The 19928-nt window shown below is 73.0% G+C and overlaps 2 protein-coding genes across 3 annotated transcripts; one reads left to right on the forward strand and one right to left on the reverse strand.

Annotated features, from left to right (window-relative positions):
* The first annotated feature begins 57 nt into the window (after positions 1 to 57).
* On the forward strand, positions 58 to 7998 carry ATG9B (autophagy related 9B). The gene is made up of 15 exons (XM_075492107.1): positions 58 to 421; positions 3150 to 3264; positions 3589 to 3632; positions 3776 to 3840; positions 3962 to 4132; positions 4210 to 4351; positions 4471 to 5219; positions 5314 to 5467; positions 5538 to 5717; positions 5813 to 6058; positions 6139 to 6350; positions 6497 to 6599; positions 7123 to 7213; positions 7373 to 7494; positions 7628 to 7998. Exons 2-14 carry the CDS (start codon positions 3165 to 3167, stop codon positions 7477 to 7479), a joined length of 2364 nt encoding a protein of 787 aa, XP_075348222.1. The 5' UTR covers positions 58 to 421; positions 3150 to 3164; the 3' UTR covers positions 7480 to 7494; positions 7628 to 7998.
* Positions 7999 to 8416: 418 nt separating this feature from the next.
* Positions 8417 to 19928, reverse strand: NOS3 (nitric oxide synthase 3). 2 transcript variants are annotated; one of them, XM_075492104.1, is made up of 22 exons: positions 19858 to 19928; positions 19598 to 19739; positions 19390 to 19529; positions 19003 to 19177; positions 18801 to 18902; positions 18489 to 18683; positions 18341 to 18414; positions 18093 to 18237; positions 17910 to 18014; positions 17755 to 17822; positions 17547 to 17663; positions 16841 to 17015; positions 16621 to 16750; positions 16022 to 16100; positions 15138 to 15325; positions 14338 to 14507; positions 11443 to 11653; positions 10623 to 10710; positions 10098 to 10219; positions 9364 to 9512; positions 8704 to 8898; positions 8417 to 8628 (listed from the first exon to the last, which is right to left on the reverse strand). In XM_075492104.1, exons 1-22 carry the CDS (start codon positions 19911 to 19913, stop codon positions 8506 to 8508), a joined length of 2949 nt encoding a protein of 982 aa, XP_075348219.1. In that variant the 5' UTR covers positions 19914 to 19928; the 3' UTR covers positions 8417 to 8505. The 2 variants fall into 2 exon arrangements, with proteins under 2 accessions (XP_075348219.1, XP_075348220.1); XM_075492105.1 differs by having other exon boundaries at positions 14338 to 14495; positions 15117 to 15325.

A 19928-nucleotide genomic window follows, 5' to 3' on the forward strand; every position in this document is an offset into this window, starting at 1 on the left:
CTGCGCCGGCCCCGACCCGCGCCGGCCCCGCACCGGGCCCCAGGGCCCCGCGCCGCGCCGCCCCCCCCCGGGCCCCGCAGCCCCGTCCGTGCCCGCGGCCTGCTCCGGCACCCCGGGGCCCTCGCTGCCGCCCGGGCCCCGCGCCGGGACGCGGGACCCCGCACCCCCGGCCCCCGCACCGGGCCCCGCACCGGGGCCGCCTCACCCGCGCTCGGACCCCGCTCCCCACGGCGCGGGACCCCCCGAGACCCCCGCCCGCCCCCCCGGTGCCGGTGCCGGTGCCGGTGCCGGTGCCGCTGCGACCATGCCCGGCGGCGGGACCCGGTCCCGGTCCCGGTCCCGGTGCCGGTGCGGAGCCAGGTGAGAGCCCGGCGGCGGGGACACCGGCCCCGCGGGGACCGCGCCAGCGCCGAGCCAAGAGGTGAGCGGGGACGGGGACGGCGGGGGGCACCGGGGGGCACCGGGGACGGGGACACGGGAGCGGCCACCCCAGCGCGGCCCCGAGGGGTCGCGGTGCCCCGGACCCCCCCCAGCGCAGGGTCACCCCGCTCCTTCCCGGGGTCCCCCGGCCCGGCCGCCGCGGGGACGCTGCGTGTGGGACCCCCCACACCCGCGCCTGGCCCGGCCGGGGGACGCGGGGGCACCGGCTGCCGGTGCTCGCACGGGGCAGATGTGTCCCCACGCCTGTCCCCACGCCTGTCCCCACGGGGTCATCGGGGTGCCTGTGTCCCCGCGGGGTGCGCGTGGGCCCATGGCGTCCAGGTGACAACGTGGGCCATCGAGGTGCCCGTGTCTGTCCGTGTCCGTGGGGCTGTCCCCACGGGAGCGTCCCCACGGGGTGGCCGTGTCTCTGCGGGGCGTGTGTCACCACGGTGCTACTGGGGTACGCGTCGCTGCGGGGTGCGCGTCACCGCGGGGCCATCACGCTGTGTCCCCGTCGGGGTGCCTGCGTCCTCACCGAGGTGCGTGTGTCCCTGCGGGGTCACGGGGTCCCTGCGCGGGCACACGTGCCACCGTGGGGACGCTGGGGCGTGCGGGCCCTCGCAGGGGTCACCGGGGCCCTTGCCAGGGTGCGTGTCCCTGGGGGGCCGGTCTGTCCCCACGGGTGCCCGTGTTCCCTGGGGCGTGCAGGGGACCAGCGTGTCGGGGGGGGTCCCGGGCTGCCCTGCCCCAGCACGGGGGTCCCCTCGCCGGCCCTCGGCCCCTCCCGCTGTTTACGCCGCCCGGGCTATTTTCGGGTGCCCCAGCCCCGCGGGTATTTTTGGCCGCCCGGTGCGGGGCACGTGGGGGAAGGGCCGTGCCGGCGTCACCAGCGGGCGATGGCCGGGGACACCCGATCCCGGGGGACACGGTGGCTCTGTCCCCAATGGGGAGTTGCACAAGGACGGGGGTCAGCGCAGGGACGGCGCGTCCAGCTGCGCCCGGGTCTCTGCCGGCTGCGGCCGCGTCTCTCCTGCTGAATCACCGCCCCGGGGCCCGGGGCTCCCTGGTGCCCACGGCCTCGCCGCACCGGCCCCGGTGCCGTGAGTCAGGCCCCGGCAGTGCCGTGGCAGGGTGGGGCCGGACGGCATCACCTGCGGCTGCTGGCCCGGCCGGGCACTGGCACTGGCCACGGGAGGGGACGCTGGTGGCGTGCGGGGCTGTGGGAGCACCGGCCGGCGGCGGTAAGGGGAGGGCAGCAGGGGCCGGCCGGGGGGGTCCTGTCCTGCCCCAGGGGGTGGGGGTCCCATCCTGCCCTGAGGGGAGGGGGGTCCCGTCCTGTGCCAAGGGGAGGGGGTCTTGTCCTGCCCCAAGGGGGTGGGGGTCTCATCCTGCCCCAGGGTCTAGGGGTTCCGTCCTGCCCCAAGGGGGTGGGGGTCCCATCCTGCCCTGAGGGGAGGGGGGTCCTGTCCTGCCCTGAGAGTTCAGGGGTCCCATCCTGCCCGAGGGCAGTGGGGGTCCTGTGCTTCCCCAAGGGGCTGAGGGTCCCATCCTGCCCCAAGGGTCCAGGGGTCCCCTCCTTCCCCAGGGGCCGGGGGTGCTGCCCTTCTCCAGGGGGGTGGGGGTCCCATCCTGCTGCAAGGGGTTGGGGGTCCCAAACTGCCCCAAGGGAACTGGGGTCCTGTGTTGCCCCAAGGGACTGGGGGTCCTGTCCTGCGGGTTTGGGATCCCTCCTGCCCCAGGGCCCAGGGGTCCGTCCCTGTCCCCAAGGGGATGGGGCCCTGTTCTCCCCCGGGGCCGGGGGTCCCCGGGGCATTAAGAGGCCCCTGGGGCTCAGGAGCTCGGTCCTGCGCCCCGGCTGCTGCCCTGGCCCTGGGCTGCTCGCTGCCCCATGGCTCGGTGGGGACGGGGGTCAGGGGGGTGGGGGTCTGTGGGGACAGGGGGTCTGCGGGGACGGGGGTCCATGGGGAGGGTGATCCATACTGATGGGGGTCCATGGGGAGGGTGTCCTTGGGAACGGGGTCTGTGGGGAGGGGGCTCCATGCGGACGGGGGTCCATGGGGATGGGGGTCGGTGGGGACAGGGGGTCTGTGGGGACAGGGGTCCATGGGGAGGGTGATCCATGCTGATGGGGCTCCATGGGGAGGGGGCTCCATGGGGACGGGGGTCCGTGGGGAGGGGGCTCCATGGGGATGGGGGTCTGTGGGGAGGGGGCTCCATGGGGGCAGGGGTCCACTCCAGTTGGACTGGGGGGGGCAGCGCAGCACGGCCCGAGGGGCGGACACAGGGCGAAGCAGGGGTCTCTGCCGGGCTGGGCAGGGGTCTCTTCCCCGGGGAGCTCTGGCCCCGCGGGGAGGGCACGGCCGGGCGCTGGCGGTGATCCAGCCGGTGAGACGGGACGGGCGGCGTGCGCGGCGTGGCCCTGCCCGGGGCCGTGACCGCGGCTGCGGTGCGGGAGGCCAGCTCAGGCCACCCGAATTCGGGGCACGCGGGCCGCGCTGCGTGACCTCGCCGGCATTTCCGGCTCCCGGCCGCGGGGCAGACAGCTCAGCCCGGCTTGGCCCGGCTTGGCACGGCATCCCCGTGCCCCACGGCTGGGCGCTGGCTGCCCCGCAGCCCATGGGGCTGGGAGGGGGCTCCGTCCCCGCCGGGCACCCCCGCTGCCAGGGTCCGTGCCGGGCGGGGGTCCCTGGGCCGCGGCGGCGGGTGCCGACGGGCGTCCCCGGCAGGCGCTGCGGCGGGCGATGGCGGGGCAGGGGGAGTACCGGCGACTGGAGGACTTCGAGGAGGACTCACCCCCCGGCGAGGAGGAGCTGCTGGTGCACGTCACCGAGGGGCTGCAAGGTAGCGGGGGTCCGGACCCTGCCGGGGGGCAGCTCCGGGCTGCTGGGGGGGGGCAGGCGCTGCCCTGGGGGGTCACGGCGGGTGGTCTGGGGTCGTGGCCCCCCCGGTGGGGCACGGGCTGGGGGACTCGACCAGGGGGCGGGGGGGTGGGCGGGGGGGGGCAGGCCCAGCCCTGCCGTGTGTGGGGTGGGGGCACCGGCCGCCCCACGGCCCCCCCCGGCTGGTCACAGGGCGGGGGTGCCCCCGGGGTGGGGGGCGCGGGGGGCCGGGGCGGGCCGTGCCACGGCCCCTGCTCAGCCCCCGCTGTTTTTCTCTCCTCGCCAGACTCCTGGCACCACATCAAGAACCTGGATAATTTCTTCACCAAGATATCCTTGCAGGGCCCCTGCCTGGCTGCTGCCCAGCCCTGCCCGCGGCCAGCGCTGCGGCGGGGGGGTGGGGGGACCCCGGTGCCGAGGGGGGACGGGAGGGTCCGGCACCGCGGGCACATGCTCCTTAACGCACCCCCAACATCTACCACTTCCACCAAAAGAATGGCTTCGCCTGCATGATGCTCTCCGACCTCTTCGAGCTGGTGTAAGTGCCGGCGGGACGCCCACCCGTGCCCGCCGGGCCGTGCCGTGCCGCGCCGCTCTGTGCCGAGCCACGCCGGGCGGCCGCGGTACGAGGGGCCGTGCTGATCCCCTGCCACCCCCAGGCAGTTCCTGTTCGTCGTCACCTTCACCACCTTCCTGCTGTGCTGCGTGGAGTACGACGTCCTCTTCGCCAACCGGCCGCTCAACCACAGCCATGCCGGGGGGGCGGCCCCCGACCGCAGCAAGGTGACGCTGCCCGACGCCGTCCTGCCCGCCCCGCAGTGCGCCCAGAGGTGAGGAGGGGGCCGGGAGCCGCCGGCAGGGCCGCGCGGGGGTCCCGGCGCCCCGCCTGACACGCGTCCCCTGCCAGGATCCGGGCCAGCGGCTGGATCATCTTCCTGCTGGTGATGGCGGCCGTCTTCTGGCTGTACCGGCTGGTGAAGGTGCTCTGCAGCCTGCTCAGCTACTGGGAGATCCGCACCTTCTACATCAAAGCCCTCAACATCCCCTCGGTGAGCGGGGCCACGGGGAGGGGGCTGGCGGGGCGGGGGCCGGCCGTGCCGTTGCCGTGCCGAGCCGAGCCGTGCCGTGCCGTGCCGTGCCGGCATAGATTGGCGTGTCGTTGGTGCAGGAGGGGCTGTGCAACTACAGCTGGCAGGAGGTGCAGGCGCGGCTGATCTCGCTGCAGCGCCGGCAGCAGATGTGCGTGCACAAGAGGGAGCTGACGGAGCTGGACATCTACCACCGCATCCTGCGCTTCAAGAACTACACGGTGGCCATGGTCAACAAGTCGCTGCTGCCCGTCCGCTTCCACTTGCCGCTGCTGGGCCCCGTCGTCTTCCTCACCCAGGGCCTCAAGTACAACCTGGAGCTGCTCCTCTTCTGGGGCCCCGGCTCCCTCTTCCAGAACAAGTGGAGCCTGCGGCCGCAGTGCAAGCGGGCGGGCGCCCGGCGGGAGCTGGCCCGGCGCCTGGCGCGTGCCATGGTGCTGCTGGGGCTGGCCAACCTGCTGCTCTGCCCCTGCGTGCTGGTCTGGCAGCTCCTCTACGCCTTCTTCAGCTACGCCGAGGTGATCAAGCGGGAGCCGGGCAGCCTGGGCGCCCGCCGCTGGTCCCTCTACGGCCGCCACTACCTGCGCCACTTCAACGAGCTCAACCACGAGCTGCAGGCGCGGCTGAGCCGCGGCTACAAGCCGGCCACCAAGTACATGAACTCCTTCACCAGCCCGCTGCTCACCGTGCTGGCCAAGAACGTCGGCTTCTTCGCCGGCTCCATCCTGGCCGTGCTCATCGTCCTGACCGTCTACGACGAGGACGTGCTGACGGTGCAGCACATCCTCACCGCCATCACGGTGCTGGGGCTGGTGGTCACCCTGGCCAGGTGGGTGCGCCGGGCCGGGCCGGGCCGTCGGCGGGCACGGCGGGGCGGCAGGGTGGCCGAGCGGGAGGTGGGACGCCTGCCCCCCCGCCCGCAGGTCCTTCATCCCCGACGAGCACACGGTGTGGTGCCCGGAGCAGCTGCTGCAGCGCGTCCTGGCCCACGTCCACTACATGCCGGACCACTGGCAGGGCAACGCCAGCCGGTCGGAGACGCGCAGCGAGATGGCGCAGCTCTTCCAGTACAAGGCGGTGAGCGCGGGCAGAGCCGGGCGGGCGGCGGGACCCCCCCACCCCTCCTGACGCCCCTCGCCGCCCGCAGGTCTTCATCCTGGAGGAGCTGCTGAGCCCCATCCTCACCCCCCTCATCCTCATCTTCGCCCTGCCCACCCGCGCCCTGGACATCGTCGACTTCTTCCGCAACTTCACGGTGGAGGTGGTGGGGGTGGGTGACATCTGCTCCTTCGCCCAGCTCGACGTCCGCAACCACGGCAATCCCCAGGTGTGTGTGTGGGGGGGGGGGGGGGTCCCGGTGGGGCCGGTCCGGGGGTGTGGGGGGGTCCCGGGCGCGGCCCCGCTCACGCCCCCGCCCCGCAGTGGCTGTCGGCCGGGCAGACGGAGGCCTCCGTGTACCAGCAAGCAGAGAACGGGAAGACGGAGCTGTCGCTGATGCACTTCGCCATCACCAACCCGCGCTGGCAGCCGCCGCCGCCGAGCGAGCTCTTCCTCAGCCACCTGAAGGAGAAGGTGCAGCAGGACGCGGCCGCCGCGCCGCCTGCCCGGCGCATCCTGGCCGAGGGGCCGCTGGGAGCTTCCCTCTTCTCCGACGACTCGGCGGCGGCGGTGAGCGGGGTGGGGCCGGGGGGGTGGGGGGGTGTCCGGGGGTCTCCGGCCCGGGGCCGCCCTGACGCGTGTCTCCGCAGCCGGACGGCTTGCTGGCCAGCGTCCTGGCCCGGCCCATCCTCTCGGCCAGCGGGCTGGTGTCCCGGGACCGGCGCTTCGCCCAGCCCTGCAGCACCGCCAGCGCCGCCGCCAGCGTCCTGGCCTCCCTGGCGTCCCCCCTGCCCGGGCGGGCACGCGGCCCCTCCGCCGACAGCCCCGGCTGCCACAGTGACCGCCCGCTGCCCGAGGAGAGGTCCTGCCGACGGGGGGGGGGGGGGGGGGCCGGGGGGGGCCGGGGGGCGGCGACGGAGGGGGCGCGGGGAGGGGGCGTCGCGGCGGGGAGGGGGTGTCGTGGCAGGGCCCCGCGTGCCGGGGGGTGCTCACCGGCTCTGCCCGCAGCCTGCTCCTGAGCGAGTCGCGGCTGCGCAGCCTGAGCCGCTCGGCGCTGCTCTCCGAGGTGGCCTCGGCCGAGATGAGCCTCCACGCCATCTACCTGCACGAGGTGCGGCCCCCCGCCCCGGCCACGCGGCCCCCGGCCCCCTGCCCACACGTCCCCCTGCCCACCGGTCTTGCCTGGCCCTGGCACTGGTCCCCAGTCCCTTGTCCCCGGTCTCTGGTCCCCGGTCCCCGGGCCTTCGTCCCCGGTCCCGTGCCAGGCTGGGCCCTGCGCTCCCTGCTCCGGTGTGTGACCCCCCCCTCCCCGCCCTGGGCTTGCCCGGGGACCCCTCGGCTGCTGCCAGACCGGGAGTTGGGGGCGAGGCACCGCGGCCGGCGTCACCACAGCCACGTCCCCCCTTCTGCCACCCCTTCGGGAGCAGGGAGCAGTGTCCAGCGCTGGGAGCCCCCCACCCTGCCACCGCCCCCCCCCCCCCGCCGCCCCACGGTGCGGCAGCTTGCCATGACGGGGGGCTCTGACCGCTGTGACGGGGGGCTCTGACCACCGTGACGGGGGGGCTCTGACCACTGTGATGGGGGGCTCTGACCACCGTGACAGGGGGCTCTGACCTCCTCTCCCACCCTTCCAGCTCCACCAGCAGCAGCAGCAGGGCCCCGGGCCCCAGGCCGTGGGGGTGTGGGTGGCCGCGGGGGCACCCAAGCCGCCCTCTGTGACCGCAGGTGAGCACCCTGGGGGGGTCCCGGGCAACCAGGGACTCGTGCTGGCCCCCGACCCCTGCGGGCCAAGCCCAGCGATGGGGCAGCCGGGGGGGTCCCGAGGGCCGGGACCCCAGGCAGGGGCTGCAGGGCGGCTCTGACACCTCCCCCCCCCCCCCCCAGGCTCGGCTGCCAGGGCTTCGCAGGCTCAGCACCGGGAGATGCCGCTGGGTGGCTGGGCCGAGGAAGAGGAGGAGAAAGACGAAGAGGAAGAGGAGATGACGGGCTAGCCGGCCTCGGCTCCGGTGGGTGAGGGCGCGGGCCGGCGACCACCGGGGCTGGGGCGGGATGGGGCGATGGGGCTGGACCCCCACCGGGGCTGTCTGGCCGGCGTCCCCGCTGCCGGGGGTGCTGCTGACAGACCCCTTTCCTCCGCAGGGTCCTGGGCGTGCCGAGAGCTCCCGGCGCTGCCGGGCACGGTGCCGGGAGAGCTGCCAGGAGGCGCTGGCTGGGACCGGGCTGCTGCCCGGGGGCCAGGGCACAGGGTGGTCCGGCTGGCCCTGCCCGCGTGGGCCCCCGGCTCGGGCGCGTGGCCTTGCCGGTGGCCCCGCTGCGGCGCGGGGCCGGGGGTGCCGCCGGCCGCGCCAGGTGCTATATTTATGGGGGGGCACGGGGCGCCCGCGCTGCTCCTTCCCGGGGCCGGTGCCGTGCCCGCGCCTGCCGCCTGCCTGGGCCTCTGCCCCTCGCGGTGCCCTGCCCCGGGCACCGGCCGCGCCGAGCCGCCGCGGCAAATAAAGGTTTACAGACGGGCCGTGCCCAGCGGCGACTGCGCCCCGGAGCTGGGGGGGGGGGGGCCGTGCCGTGGGGTGCGGGGCTGTGCAGGGGGGGGACGCTGTGGGGGCGCGGGGGGAAACACCATGGGCAGAGCCGTGGTGGTTCGGGGGGTGGTGCTGGGGCACGCGGGCAGATGGCAGCGGTGGTGCCGGAGCGGTGCCGCTCGCCTGCAGCCGCGCAGGTCGGGGCCGCGGGGACCGTGGCTGTGTCCCCCCTCCCACCCACCCACCCACCCACCCGCCGTTTCCAGCTGCCCCGTGGCCGGAGCGGGGCCGGGTGACCCCCACCCCAGAGGGGCCGCAGAGCCCGGCCCACCCGTGCCCACCCCACCGCTCCTGGCCGCGCGCGGTGCCGGCGATGCCGCCCCGGGGAGGCGAAGCGCCGGGCCGGGGTTATCAAAACTAAACCTTTACTGGGGAGGCGGCGCTGCCTGCAGCGGGGCGGGGGGAGCGGCCGCGGGGGCCCCTCCTGCCCCGGCGCGCTCAGGGGGCCGGGCCCGGCTGCCGGCGCTCCTGCATGGAGAAGGACTGGCTGCGGATGCGGAAGGCCACCTCCTGCGTGCGGAAGGTGAGGCCGAAGATGTCCTCGTGGTAGCGGTTCTTGTCCTGGAGGAGCGGGCGTCAGGGCGGCGTGCCGGGCGCGGTGGCGGCGCCGGCGTGCCGCGCGTCCCCGGCCCTTACCCGCAGCTCGCTGATGAAGTCCCCCGCCTGCCCCAGCGTCATGCCGGCCTGCTGCACCAGGATGTGCTGCACCGTCTGCAGCACCTCGGTGGCCATCGTCACGTCCCCGCAGACGTACATGTGCCCGGCGCTCTGGCACAGCACCCGGTGCACCTCCGCGGCCAGCTGCGTCCGCAGCACGTCCTGCACGTAGGTCTGGGGACACCGCGCCGGGGACGGCCGCTGACACCTGGCACGCAGCCCCGGTCCCCGCCCCGCCCCGACGTCCCCATCCCACCCTGCCCCTCTGTACCCTGTCCCCATCCTCGTCTGGGTCCCCATCCCACCCTTGCCTCCACCCCTGTCTTTCTGTCCCCCACCCTGTCCCTGTCCCCTCTATTTCTGTCCCCACCCTGTCCCTGTCCTTGTCCCCACCACACCCCTGTCACCAGCTCCACTCTTGTCTCAGTCTGTCTCCATTCTTGTCCCCATCCTGCCCCCATCCCGTCCTGTCCCCCACCTCCACCCCGGTCCCTGTCCCCATCCCGGTCCTTGTCCCCCACCTCCACCCCAGTCCCTGTCCCCATCCCCTCCTGGCCCCCACCTCCACCCCAGTCCCTGTCCCCATCCCGGTCCCTGGCCCCCACCTCCATCCCGGTCCCTGTCCCCATCCCGTCCCACCTTGGGGGTCCCCGGCTCGCGGGAGAAGGCGGTGAGGACCTGGCTGAGGGCCCCCCGCTCCTGCGCCTCCTGCATCTCCTGCCGGTAGATGTGGTCCAGCGCGGAGGAGCGGCAGCCGAACACCAGCACCATGCTGCCCAGGGGGCCGCCTGCGGGGGGGCAGCAGCCAGACGGGGCCTGTCCCTCTGTCCCTGCGTCCCCGTGTCCCCGTACCCCGCATCCCCCGTGTCCTGCAGCCCCCACCGCCTTGTGTCCCCGCGCTGCCTGGTCCCCGCATCCCCCCATCCCCGTGTCCCCGTGCCACGCACCCCCGTGCCCCCGCATCCCCATGCCCCCTGTCCCCACGCTGCCCTGCCCTTGTGTCCCCATGTCCCCAGCCTCCATCCCCTTCCCCCGTCCCCACAGCCCCACCCTGTGCCCCACACCCCTGGGTTGCCATGCCCCGCGTCCCTGTGCCACCGTGACCTTGTGTCCCCCTGTCCCCAGCCCCATGTCCCCCTGTCCCTGTGTCCCCACATCCCCATGTCCCCCTGTCCCGTGTCCCCAGCCCTGCACCCCTGTGTGCCCCTGTCCCCAGCCGCGTGTCCCCCTGTCCCCAGGCCTCCTGTACCCCCGTCCCCATGTCCCCCTGTCCCCCTGTTCCCCTGTCCCGTGTCCCCAGCCCTGCACCCCCGTGTCCCCATGTCCCCAGCCCCGTGTCCCCGTGTCCCCCGTCCCCGGTCCCCAGCCCCGACCTCCGCTCCGCAGGTGGTGCAGCCGCTGCTGCCAGAAGCTGCGGAAGGGCGCGACGCCGGTGCCGGGTCCCACCAGGACGCAGGGGGCCTCGGGGGCGGGCGGCAGCCGGAACGAGGGGGCCCTGCGGGCAGCGGGTCACGGGCGGCGGGGGACCGGGACCGCGGGGGCGCGGGGCATGCCGGGAAATGGAGTCCCGGGACGGGGGGCGCAGGGCATGCCGGGAAACGGAGTCCCGGGGCGGGGTGCGTGCAGGGCATGCCGGGAAATGGAGTCCCGGGGCGGGGTGCGTGCAGGGCATGCCGGGAAATGGAGTCCCGGGGCGGGGTGCGTGCAGGGCATGCCGGGAAACGGAGTCCCGGGCGGGAGCATGCTGGGAAATGGCGTTGGCGTTGCACTGAAGCATGCTGGGAAATGCAGTCCCGGGCGGGGGCGATGACGCATGCTGGGCGGTGTGGCCATGGGCGGTGCGCTCCAGCAGAGCATGCCGGGAAATGCAGTCCCGGGGCGGCGGGGCCGTCCCTTACCCGCGGATGAAGGCCGGCACCGTGTCCCCGGGCTGCAGCCGCGCCAGCCAGGTGGAGCAGACGCCGTAGTGCAGGGGGCCCTGCCCATCTGCGGGACCCGAGCGGCTGGAGGGGCCGCGGCAGGCAGCCCCCGCGGGGCTGGGGACACCGCCGTGCCCGGGCGGGGCTGGGGGACGGGGCCCTGGGGGACCGGGGCGGGGGACGGGGCGGGGGGTGGGGGGGCCGCATCCCTGGGGGCTCAACCACGTCCAACGGCAGCGCCCGGGCACCGCGTGATGGGGCTGGGCTGGGCGAGACCCTGGAGCTGCCCTGGGGACCTGGAGGTGCCCCGGGGACCCTGGAGCCACCCTGGGGACCCTCAAGATGCCCTGGGGACCTGGAGATGCCCTGGGGACCCTGGGGACGCCCTGGGGACCCTGGAGAAGCCCTGGGGACCCTGGAGATGCTCTGGGGACCCTGGAGAAGCCCTGGGGACCCTGGAGCCACCCTGGGGACCCTGGAGAAGCCCTGGGGACCTGGAGATGCCCTGGGGACCCTGGAGCTGCCCTGGGGACCCTGGAGCTGCCCTGGGGACCCTTGAGATGCCCTGGGGACCCTGGGGATGCTCTGGGGACCCTGGAGATGCCCTGGGGACCCTGGAGCCACCCTGGGGACCTGGAGATGCCCTGGGGACCAGGGGGACGCCCCGGGGCCGTGCAGCACGGGGGTGCTGGGCGCAGGCGTTGCCGTGCGGGTGGCAGGGCAGAAGGTAGCAGCCCCCTGCCAGGGGCACCCACCGGCCCCCGCCGCCCGCCCCATCCCCGTCCCCGTCCCCGCTCACCCTCGCTGTGGTAGGTGACGACGGCCACGGTGAGGTGGATCTCGCCGGGGCTGGGGCCGGGCGCGGAGCTGATGGAGTAGTAGCGCGGCTGGAGCAGCGGCAGCTGGGTGAGCAGCAGGGAGGCCGGCAGCTCCACCGAGGGGAACTCCTCCAGCACCTCCAGCAGCGTGGGGCACCGGAACCACTTCCAGTCCTCGTACAGCCGGGCGTCCTGCAAGGCACCCAGCTGGGCCACCGCCACCACGCCGGGCACCCGGCCTGGCAGTGGCCGGCCTCCCAGCGAGGGAGGGGGCCAGCATCCCAGTATCCCAGCCAAGGAGGGATCCAGTATCCCAGTATCCCAGCCAGGGAGGGACCCAATATCCCAGCATCCCAGTATCCCAGTCATGAAGGGAACCAGCATCCCAGTATCCCAGCATCCCAGCCATAGAAGGACCCAGCATCCCTGCATCCCTGCATCCCAGTATCCCAGCCAGGGAGGGACTTAGTATCCCAGTATCCCAGACTCCCAGCCAGGGAGGGACCCAGTATCCCAGTATCCCAGCATCCCAGTATCCCAGTCATGAAGGGATCCAGTATCCCAGTATCCCAGTATCCCAGACAGAGAGGGACCCAGCGTCCCAGTATCCCAGCCATGGAGGGACCCAGCATCCCAGTATCCCAGCCACAGAGGGACCCAGCATCCCAGTATCCTGGCCAGGGAGGGACCTAGTATCCCAGTATCCCAGCATCCCAGTATCCCAGCCAAGGAGGGATCCAGTATCCCAGTATCCCAGACAGAGAGGGACCCAGTATCCCAGTATCCCAGCCAGGGAGGGACCCAGTATCCCAGTATCCCAGCCAGGGAGGGACCGAATACCCCAGCATCCCAGTATCCCAGCCAGGGAGGGACCTAGTGTCCCAGTATCCCAGTATCCCAGCCACAGAGGGACCCAGCATCCCAGTATCCTGGCCACGGAGGGACCTAGTATCCCAGTATCCCAGCATCCCAGTATCCCAGCCAAGGAGGGATCCAGTATCCCAGTATCCCAGTATCCCAGACAGAGAGGGACCCAGTATCCCAGTATCCCAGCCAGGGAGGGACCGAATACCCCAGCATCCCAGTATCCCAGCCAGGGAGGGACCTAGTATCCCAGTATCCCAGCATCCCAGTATCCCAGCCAAGGAGGGATCCAGTATCCCAGTATCCCAGTATCCCAGTATCCCAGCCAGGGAGGGACCCAGCATCCCAGTATCCCAGCATACCAGTATCCAGTCATGAAGGGACCCAGTATCCCAGTATCCCAGTATCCCAGCCATAGAGGGACGCAGCATCCCAGTATCCCAGTCATGAAGGGAACCAGCATCCCAGTATCCCAGCATCCCAGCATCCCAGTATTCCAGTCATGAAGGAACCCAGTACCCCAGTGTCCCAGACAGGGACAGACGCAGCATCCCAGTATCCCAGCCATGGAGGGACCCAGTATCCCAGTATCCCAGCCAGACAGGGACACAGTATCCCAGCCAGAGAGGGACCCAGTATCCCAGCATCCCAGCCAGAGAGGGACCCAGTATCCCAGTATCGCAGCCAGACAGGGACCTAGTATCCCAGCATCCCAATATCCCAGCCAGGGAGGGGGCCAGTATCCCAGTATCCCACTATCCCAGCTGGAGAGGGACCCAGTATCCCAATATCCCAGCCAGGGAGGGATCCAGTATCCCAGTATCCCAGCCAGGGATGGAGCCAGCATCCCGGCATCCCAGTATCCCAGCCAGAGAGGGACCCAGTATCCCAGTATCCCAGCATCCCAGTCATGAAGGGACCCAGCATCCCAGTATGCCAGCCAGACAGGGACCTAGTATCCCAGTATCCCAGTATCCCAGCCAGGGAGGGACCCAGTATCCCAGTATCGCAGCCAGGGACAGATGCAGCATCCCAGTATCCCAGCCAGAGAGGGACCCAGTAGCCCAGGAGCCCAGTATCCCAGTATCCCAGCCAGGGATGGAGCCAGCATCCCAGCATCCCAGTATCCCAGCTGGAGAGGGACCCAGTATCCCAGTATCCCAGACAGGGAGGGACCCAGTATCCCAGTATCCCAGCCAGACAGGGACCCAGTATCCCAGTATCCCAGTATCCCAGTATCCCAGCCAGAGAGGGACCCAGTATCCCAGTATCCCAGCCAGGGACAGATGCAGCATCCCAGTATCCCAGCCAGAGAGGGACCCAGTAGCCCAGTATCCCAGCCGGAGAGGGACCCAGTATCCCAGTATCCCAGCTGGAGAGGGACCCAGTATCCCAGTATCCCAGACAGGGAGGGACCCAGTATCCCAGTATCCCAGCATCCCAATATCCCAGCATCCCAATATCCCAGTATCCCAGTATCCCAGCATCCCAGTATCCCAGCCAGAGAGGGACCCAGTAGCCCAGGAGCCCAGTATCCCAGCCGGAGAGGGACCCAGTATCCCAGTATCCCAGCTGGAGAGGGACCCAGTATCCCAGTATCCCAGACAGGGAGGGACCCAGCATCCCAGTATCCCAGCATCCCAATATCCCAGCATCCCAATATCCCAGTATCCCAGTATCCCAGCATCCCAGCATCCCAATATCACAGCATCCCAGTATCCCAGTATCCCAGCATCCCAATATCCCAGCATCCCAATATCCCAGCATCCCAGTATCCCAGCCAGAGAGGGACCCAGCATCCCAGTATCCCAGCATCCCAGTATCCTGGCCAGGGAGGGATCCAGTATCCCAGCATCCCAGTATCCCAGCCAGGGAGGGGGCCAGTATCCCAGTATCCCAGCATCCCAATACCCCAGCATCCCAATATCCCAATATCCCAGCATCCCAGTATCCCAGCAGCCCAGCAGCCCAGCAGCCCCCACCCCGGTCGGGCAGGGCCCCCCGCCCCCCACCTGGCTGAGCTGCTGCAGGCGCTGCCGCTGGGCCGGCTCCCGCGCCAGCGTGGCCAGGAGCCGCAGGAGCTGGGGGCTCGGGGGGGTCGCCACGTCCAGGAAGAAGGTGAGGGCCTGGGCCAGGGTGCAGGGGGGCAGGCGGCTCTGCGGCACCCAGGGCGGGCACCCGCCTGCGGGCAGCGGGAGCGGAGGGGATGGGCAGGGCAGGGCAGGGCAGGGGAGGGCAGGGGAGGGGAGGGCAGGGGATGGGGAGGGCAGGGGATGGGCAGGGCAGGGCAGGGGATGCCGATGCCCTTCCCCGCCCCTGCCCCAGCCCCAGCCCCTGCCCCTGCCCCTTCCCATTCTCCAGCCCCTTCCCCAGCCCCTGCCCCTTCCCCACCCTTTTCCCCTTCCCCAGCCCTTTCCCCTTCCCCAGCCCCTTCCCCACCCTTTTCCCCTTCCCCACCCCTTTCCCCTTCCCCTTCCCCACCCCTTTCCCCTTCCCCTTCCCTTTCCCCTTCCCCAGCCCCTTCCCCTTCCCATTCTCCAGCCCCTTCCCCACCCCTTTCCCCTTCCCCAGCCCCTTCCCCTTCCCATTCTCCAGCCCCTTCCCCACCCCTTTCCCCTTCCCCAGCCCCTTCCCCTTCCCATTCCCAGCCCCTTCCCCTTCCCCCTTCCCAACCCCTTCCCCCCTCCCCACCCTTTTCCCCTTCCCCAGCCCCCTCCCCTTCCCATTCTCCAGCCCCTGCCCCTTCCCCTTCCTCTTCTCAGCCCCTGCCCCTCCCCTCGTCCCCCCGTCCCCCCGTCCCCCGGGCTCCTACCGCCGGGCTCCCCCTCCAGGCTCTCCACCAGGACGGGCTGCTCGGGGGGCGGGGGGTCCTGCACCCGCCCCAGCAGCCCCCGCACCAGCTCGGGCCGGTTGGCGGGGAAGACGCCGAGGTGGTCCCCGGGCTGGTACCGCAGCTCCGCCTGCCCCGCCGAGCCCAGCCGCACCAGCAGCGTGGCCCGGCTGCGCGGGGGTCAGCGGGGGCGTGGGGGGTCCCGGGGGTCCCAGAGATGGGGGTCCCGGGGGTGCAGGAGTCCCGGGGGTGTGAGGGGGTCCCGGGGGTGCAGGAGTCCCGGGGGTGTGAGGGGGTCCCGGGGGTGTGGGGGGGTCCCAGAGATGGGGGTCCCGGGAGTGTGAGGGGGTCCCGGGGGTGCAGGAGTCCCGGGGGTGGGGGGGGTCCCAGAGATGGGGGTCCCGGGGGTGCAGGAGTCCCGGGGGTGTGAGGGGGTCCCGGGGGTGTGGGGGGGTCCCAGAGATGGGGGGCCCGGGGGTGTGGGGGGGTCCCGAGGGTGGGGGGGGTCCCAGAGATGGGGGTCCCGGGGGTGTGAGGGGGTCCCGGGGGTGCAGGAGTCCCGGGGGTGGGGGGGGTCCCAGAGATGGGGGTCCCGGGGGTGCAGGAGTCCCGGGGGTGTGAGGGGGTCCCGGGGGTGCAGCGGTCCCGGGGGCCTGAGGGGGTCCTTGGGATGTGGGGGGTCCCGGGGGTGAGGGGGCTCCAGAGATGGGGGGGCCGGGGGTGTGTGTGGGGGGTGTGGGTGTCCTGAGGATGCAGGGGGGCTCGGGGCTGTGATGGGGTCCCAGAGACGGGGGGGCCGGGGGTTCCCAGGGGCGTGGGGCTCCTGGGGTGCCGGGGGCGGGGGGGTCCCGGGGTGGGGGGCTCACCTGGACTCCTCGCTCTGCAGGTTCTCCACGGAAAGCACCGTGCAGGGGAACACCCGGCGCTTGTGCAGGTGGGACAGCCCTGGGGGGCACAGCGGGGCTGGGGCGCGCGGGGGGCACGGGCGGGTGGGAGGGGGTGGGGGTGGCAGGGAGGACTGGGGGGTCACGGTGGGTGGGAGATCACACGGGGGCTGGGGGGGGGGTGTCACTGGGGGGGGTCAGAGGGGGTCCTGGGAGGAGCTGGGGGGGCTGGGGGGGTCCTGGGAGGGGAGAGGGGGTGGCAGGGAGGTTGGGGGGGTCACAGGGCATCCTGGGGGGGTTTCATGGGGGGGAGGTCACAGGGGGGGCTGGGGGGTCATGGGGAGGGGCTGGGAGGAGATGGGGGGTGATGGGGGGGGTTGGGGGCGGTATGGGGGGGTGGGGGAGACTCTCGGCAGGGTGCCTCGGGGGTCCCACGTTTGCGCAGGGGTGGGCGTCCCGGGGGGGCCGCGGGGCGAGCGGAGGGCGATGCAGAGGGGCGGGCGGCTCCCCCTGCTCGGGGGCTCCCGCAGGGGCGGGGGGGTGCCGGGGGGGTGCCGGGGGTCCCGGGGGGTGGCGGGTACCGGCCAGGGTCTCTGTGGCCTGGGGCTGCCCGACCAGCCGGTGCTTCTGGCGCTTCCAGCCCTGGGGGGGGGCGAAGAGCTCCTCGGCCCCCGCCGCCCCGTCCCCCACGCAGAAGGTCTCGCAGGCGGCCTGGGGGCACGGGGTGGGGGGGGGCGGTGGGTGCGGGAGGGGGGGCCGGTGGGTGCCCCCCCCCCTCCCCGCCCCGGTACCCCCCCTAACCTGGAAGACGAGGCGGGCCCACGTGTGGAAGGACTCCTCCTGGGCGCAGAGCTCGTCGCCCTCGCCCATGGGCAGGACCCGCTCGCCCCCCAGCTCCTCCAGCCGCGTGTCCACCGCCCGGGCGAAGGCGCAGAAGTGGGGGTACGCCCGCGAGCCCAGCCCGAACACCGAGAACCTGCCGCCACGGGAGGGCGGGGTGCAGTGAGCCCGGACCCGGACCCCCCGCCCTGGGGTCGGACCCTGCACTCTGGGTGGGGGGCACCCAGGGCTGGAGTTGGGGGGCACCCAGGGCTGGAGTTGGGGGCACCCAGGGCTGGGGGTAGGGGGATGCTCAGGGCTGGGGGAGGGGGCTGCCCAGGGCTGGGGGCACCCAGGGCTATGGGTCAGGGTGGGGTCTGTGGGTGGGGTCCATGTGAGCGGGGGGGGTCAGGGCTGTTACAAGCAGGGTTCAGGGTTGGGGACCCCCAGGGGCAGCTCCCACCCCCTCCCACAGCCACGGGACGGACGGGGCCAGAGCTGGGGCCAGGGCCGGTGCCCACCACGGGCTCTGCCTCCTCCCCGGCCGGCAGCCGGCCGCAGACCAGCCTGGCACCGTGCGGCCCCCCCAGATGGGGCACCCCAAGCCCCAGCCCGACGCCATGCTCAGGCCGGGCAGAGGACCCCGTCCCCGTGCCCGTGGCCACGGCCGCGGCCGTGCCGGCAGTACCGCAGGGCACCCAGCGTGCCGGCGCTGTCGGTGTTGCTCAGCTGCCGCCGCTTCTTCTTCCAGGAGGCGACGAGCTGGTCCGACTGCGAGACGCTGTTGAACCGCAGCTTGTAGCTCCTGCGCGGGACAGAGGGGTGAGGGCAGGGTGAGGGCGGGGGGGCCCTTCCCCACCCCCAGCCGGGACCCCCGGCCTCCCCAGGGTGCTCACTTGGGCGGCTCAGCCTGGGAGGTGCTGGTGTAGGGCGAGGTCATCTCCATCAGCGCCTTGGAGAAGCTCTGTTGGGGGTGGCACGTCAGCGTCCCGTCCCCATCCCCTCCCCATCCCCATCCCCATCCCATCCTCTCCCCCCCGCAGCCCCTCACCTCCGCACACTCGGGGGGGTCCCCATTGCCAAAGGTGCTGGTCACCACCAGCACCAGGGTCTCGTGCTCCAAGGACACCACGTCGTACTCGTCCATGCACAGCACCTACGTGGGGGGGGACACACACACGGGGTTGGGACACGCACAGGGGGCTGCTGCCCCCCCCCATCTCCCCCTGCCCACCTTGGGGTCGAAGGCGTGTCGGAAGAGCTGGCAGAGGTTCCAGGCGTAGGTCCGGGATTTGCCGGTCTCGGTGGCGTAGAGGATGGTGGCCTTGACGCGGCGTGCCATCATGTGTCCCATCAGCTTGGCTGAGATCTTCACCGCGCTGGGGTGGGGGGATGGCCGGGTCGGCGTGCGGCCCTGGCTCAGGGACCCACAGGCAGGGATCCCCCCCAGAGACCCCCCCCCCCCCGAAGGTGGGCACCTACTTGGCCACCTCCTTGAAGGTCTTTCTCCTGGTGACGGTGGTGCCTTTGGAGACGTAGACCTTCCAGGCGTCGGGCTGTGGGGCGGGCAGGGGGGTCAGCTGCGGGCCGGTGGCGTGGTGGGGCTGGGGGGCCGTGGGGCCGGGCCCACCTGGTAGCGGAAGGTGGGGCAGAGCTGGTAGTTGACCATCTCCTGGTGGAAGACGGGGGTGAGGCTGCCCGAGATGGGGGGCACGATCCAGACCCAGTCGGCCGGACACCCCCCCCGCGTCCGCAGCTCGTTCTCCATGTGCTTCACGAAGGACTCGGTGGCCGCGTGGTGGTCCACGATCGTCACCTTGGCCACCTGCGGGGATGGTGGGCTGGGGGGGGCTGGGAGCGGCGGGTGCCCGCCCCGGCGCCGTGGCGGCGGCGGGGTCCCCGTGGCGTGGCGGTGCCGCGTCCCCCCGGCCGCGCGTCCCACCTGGTAGCTGTGCAGCACGGCGATGTTCACCTCCACCGCCGCCTTGTCCTTCCAGAGGGACGAGGTCGTCCGTGTGTCCAGCCCCATGCGCAGGGCCACCTCCTGCCGGCGGTGCGGGGGGGGGAGGGGGGCTCAGCCCGGCCCCCCTGGGGCGCGGGGGTCCCGGTGGGGGTCCCGGTGGGGGTCCCGCCGTGGGGCTCACCGGCAGCAGGTTGTAGCGCTGGCTGTCGCAAAGGTTCCTGGTGCCGATCTCGCTGCTCATGTACCAGCCGTTGAAGGGGGCCGCCGGGAACTCCAGCCCCCCGATCTCCAGCAGCATGTTGGAGACGGCCGGCAGCGCGTACCACCGCAGCCCCAGCTCCCCGAACCACTCCAGCCTGCGCGGGGAGGGGGGCTCCAGCCGGGGACCCGCACGTGCCCCACGCCGGCCCCGGCTCCCCAGCGTGGGTCCCCAACCTCCATCCCAGCCCCACTCCCGTCCCCTCCCCGGGGATGAGCACGTGGGACCCCCTCCCCGGCCCCACGGGTCCCATCGGGGTCCCATTGGGGCCGGGTCCCCTGGGCCCGTGGGGGGCACAGCCCCACTCACGTGGGGTGCTGGAGGGGCACCTCGAGGACCAGCTCCGGCGGGAGGGGGAAGAGCTCGGGGGGCTCCTCGGGGCCCTGCAGCAGCAGCGGCAGCACGTCGAAGCGGCCGCCGCCGGGGCTCCAGCCGTGGTGGACGCAGAGCTGGGGGGGCGGCAGCGTCAGGGCGGGGCCGGCGCCGGGGGAGCCGGGGGTCCTGGGGGTCTCCTCACCTCCGTGATGTCGACGTTGGCCGGGTCCCCCCGCACGGAGCCGTCGGGCTGCCGGTACCCGGCGTAGCGGATCAGCTGCGTGTTCCAGATGCGGAAATCGCCCCGGCCCGGCGTCCGCTGGGGGAAGATGGTGATGGCCGACCTGGGGGGGCCGGGGCGGGACGTCACCCACGCCCCCTGGCCGCGGGGGGGCCGGGGGTCCCGCCCCGGGTCCGGGGGTCCAGCCGGCGGCGAGCGCGGCGGCCGGGCAGGCCTCTCACCGAATGTTGCCGCGGTTGGTGGCGTACTGGATGTGGGTGCAGAGGAAGCTGAACATCTCCCCCACGCTGGC

The sequence above is a fragment of the Mycteria americana genome, chromosome 2 (genome assembly GCF_035582795.1).
Source record: "Mycteria americana isolate JAX WOST 10 ecotype Jacksonville Zoo and Gardens chromosome 2, USCA_MyAme_1.0, whole genome shotgun sequence".
Taxonomy (NCBI): Eukaryota; Metazoa; Chordata; class Aves; order Ciconiiformes; family Ciconiidae; genus Mycteria; species Mycteria americana.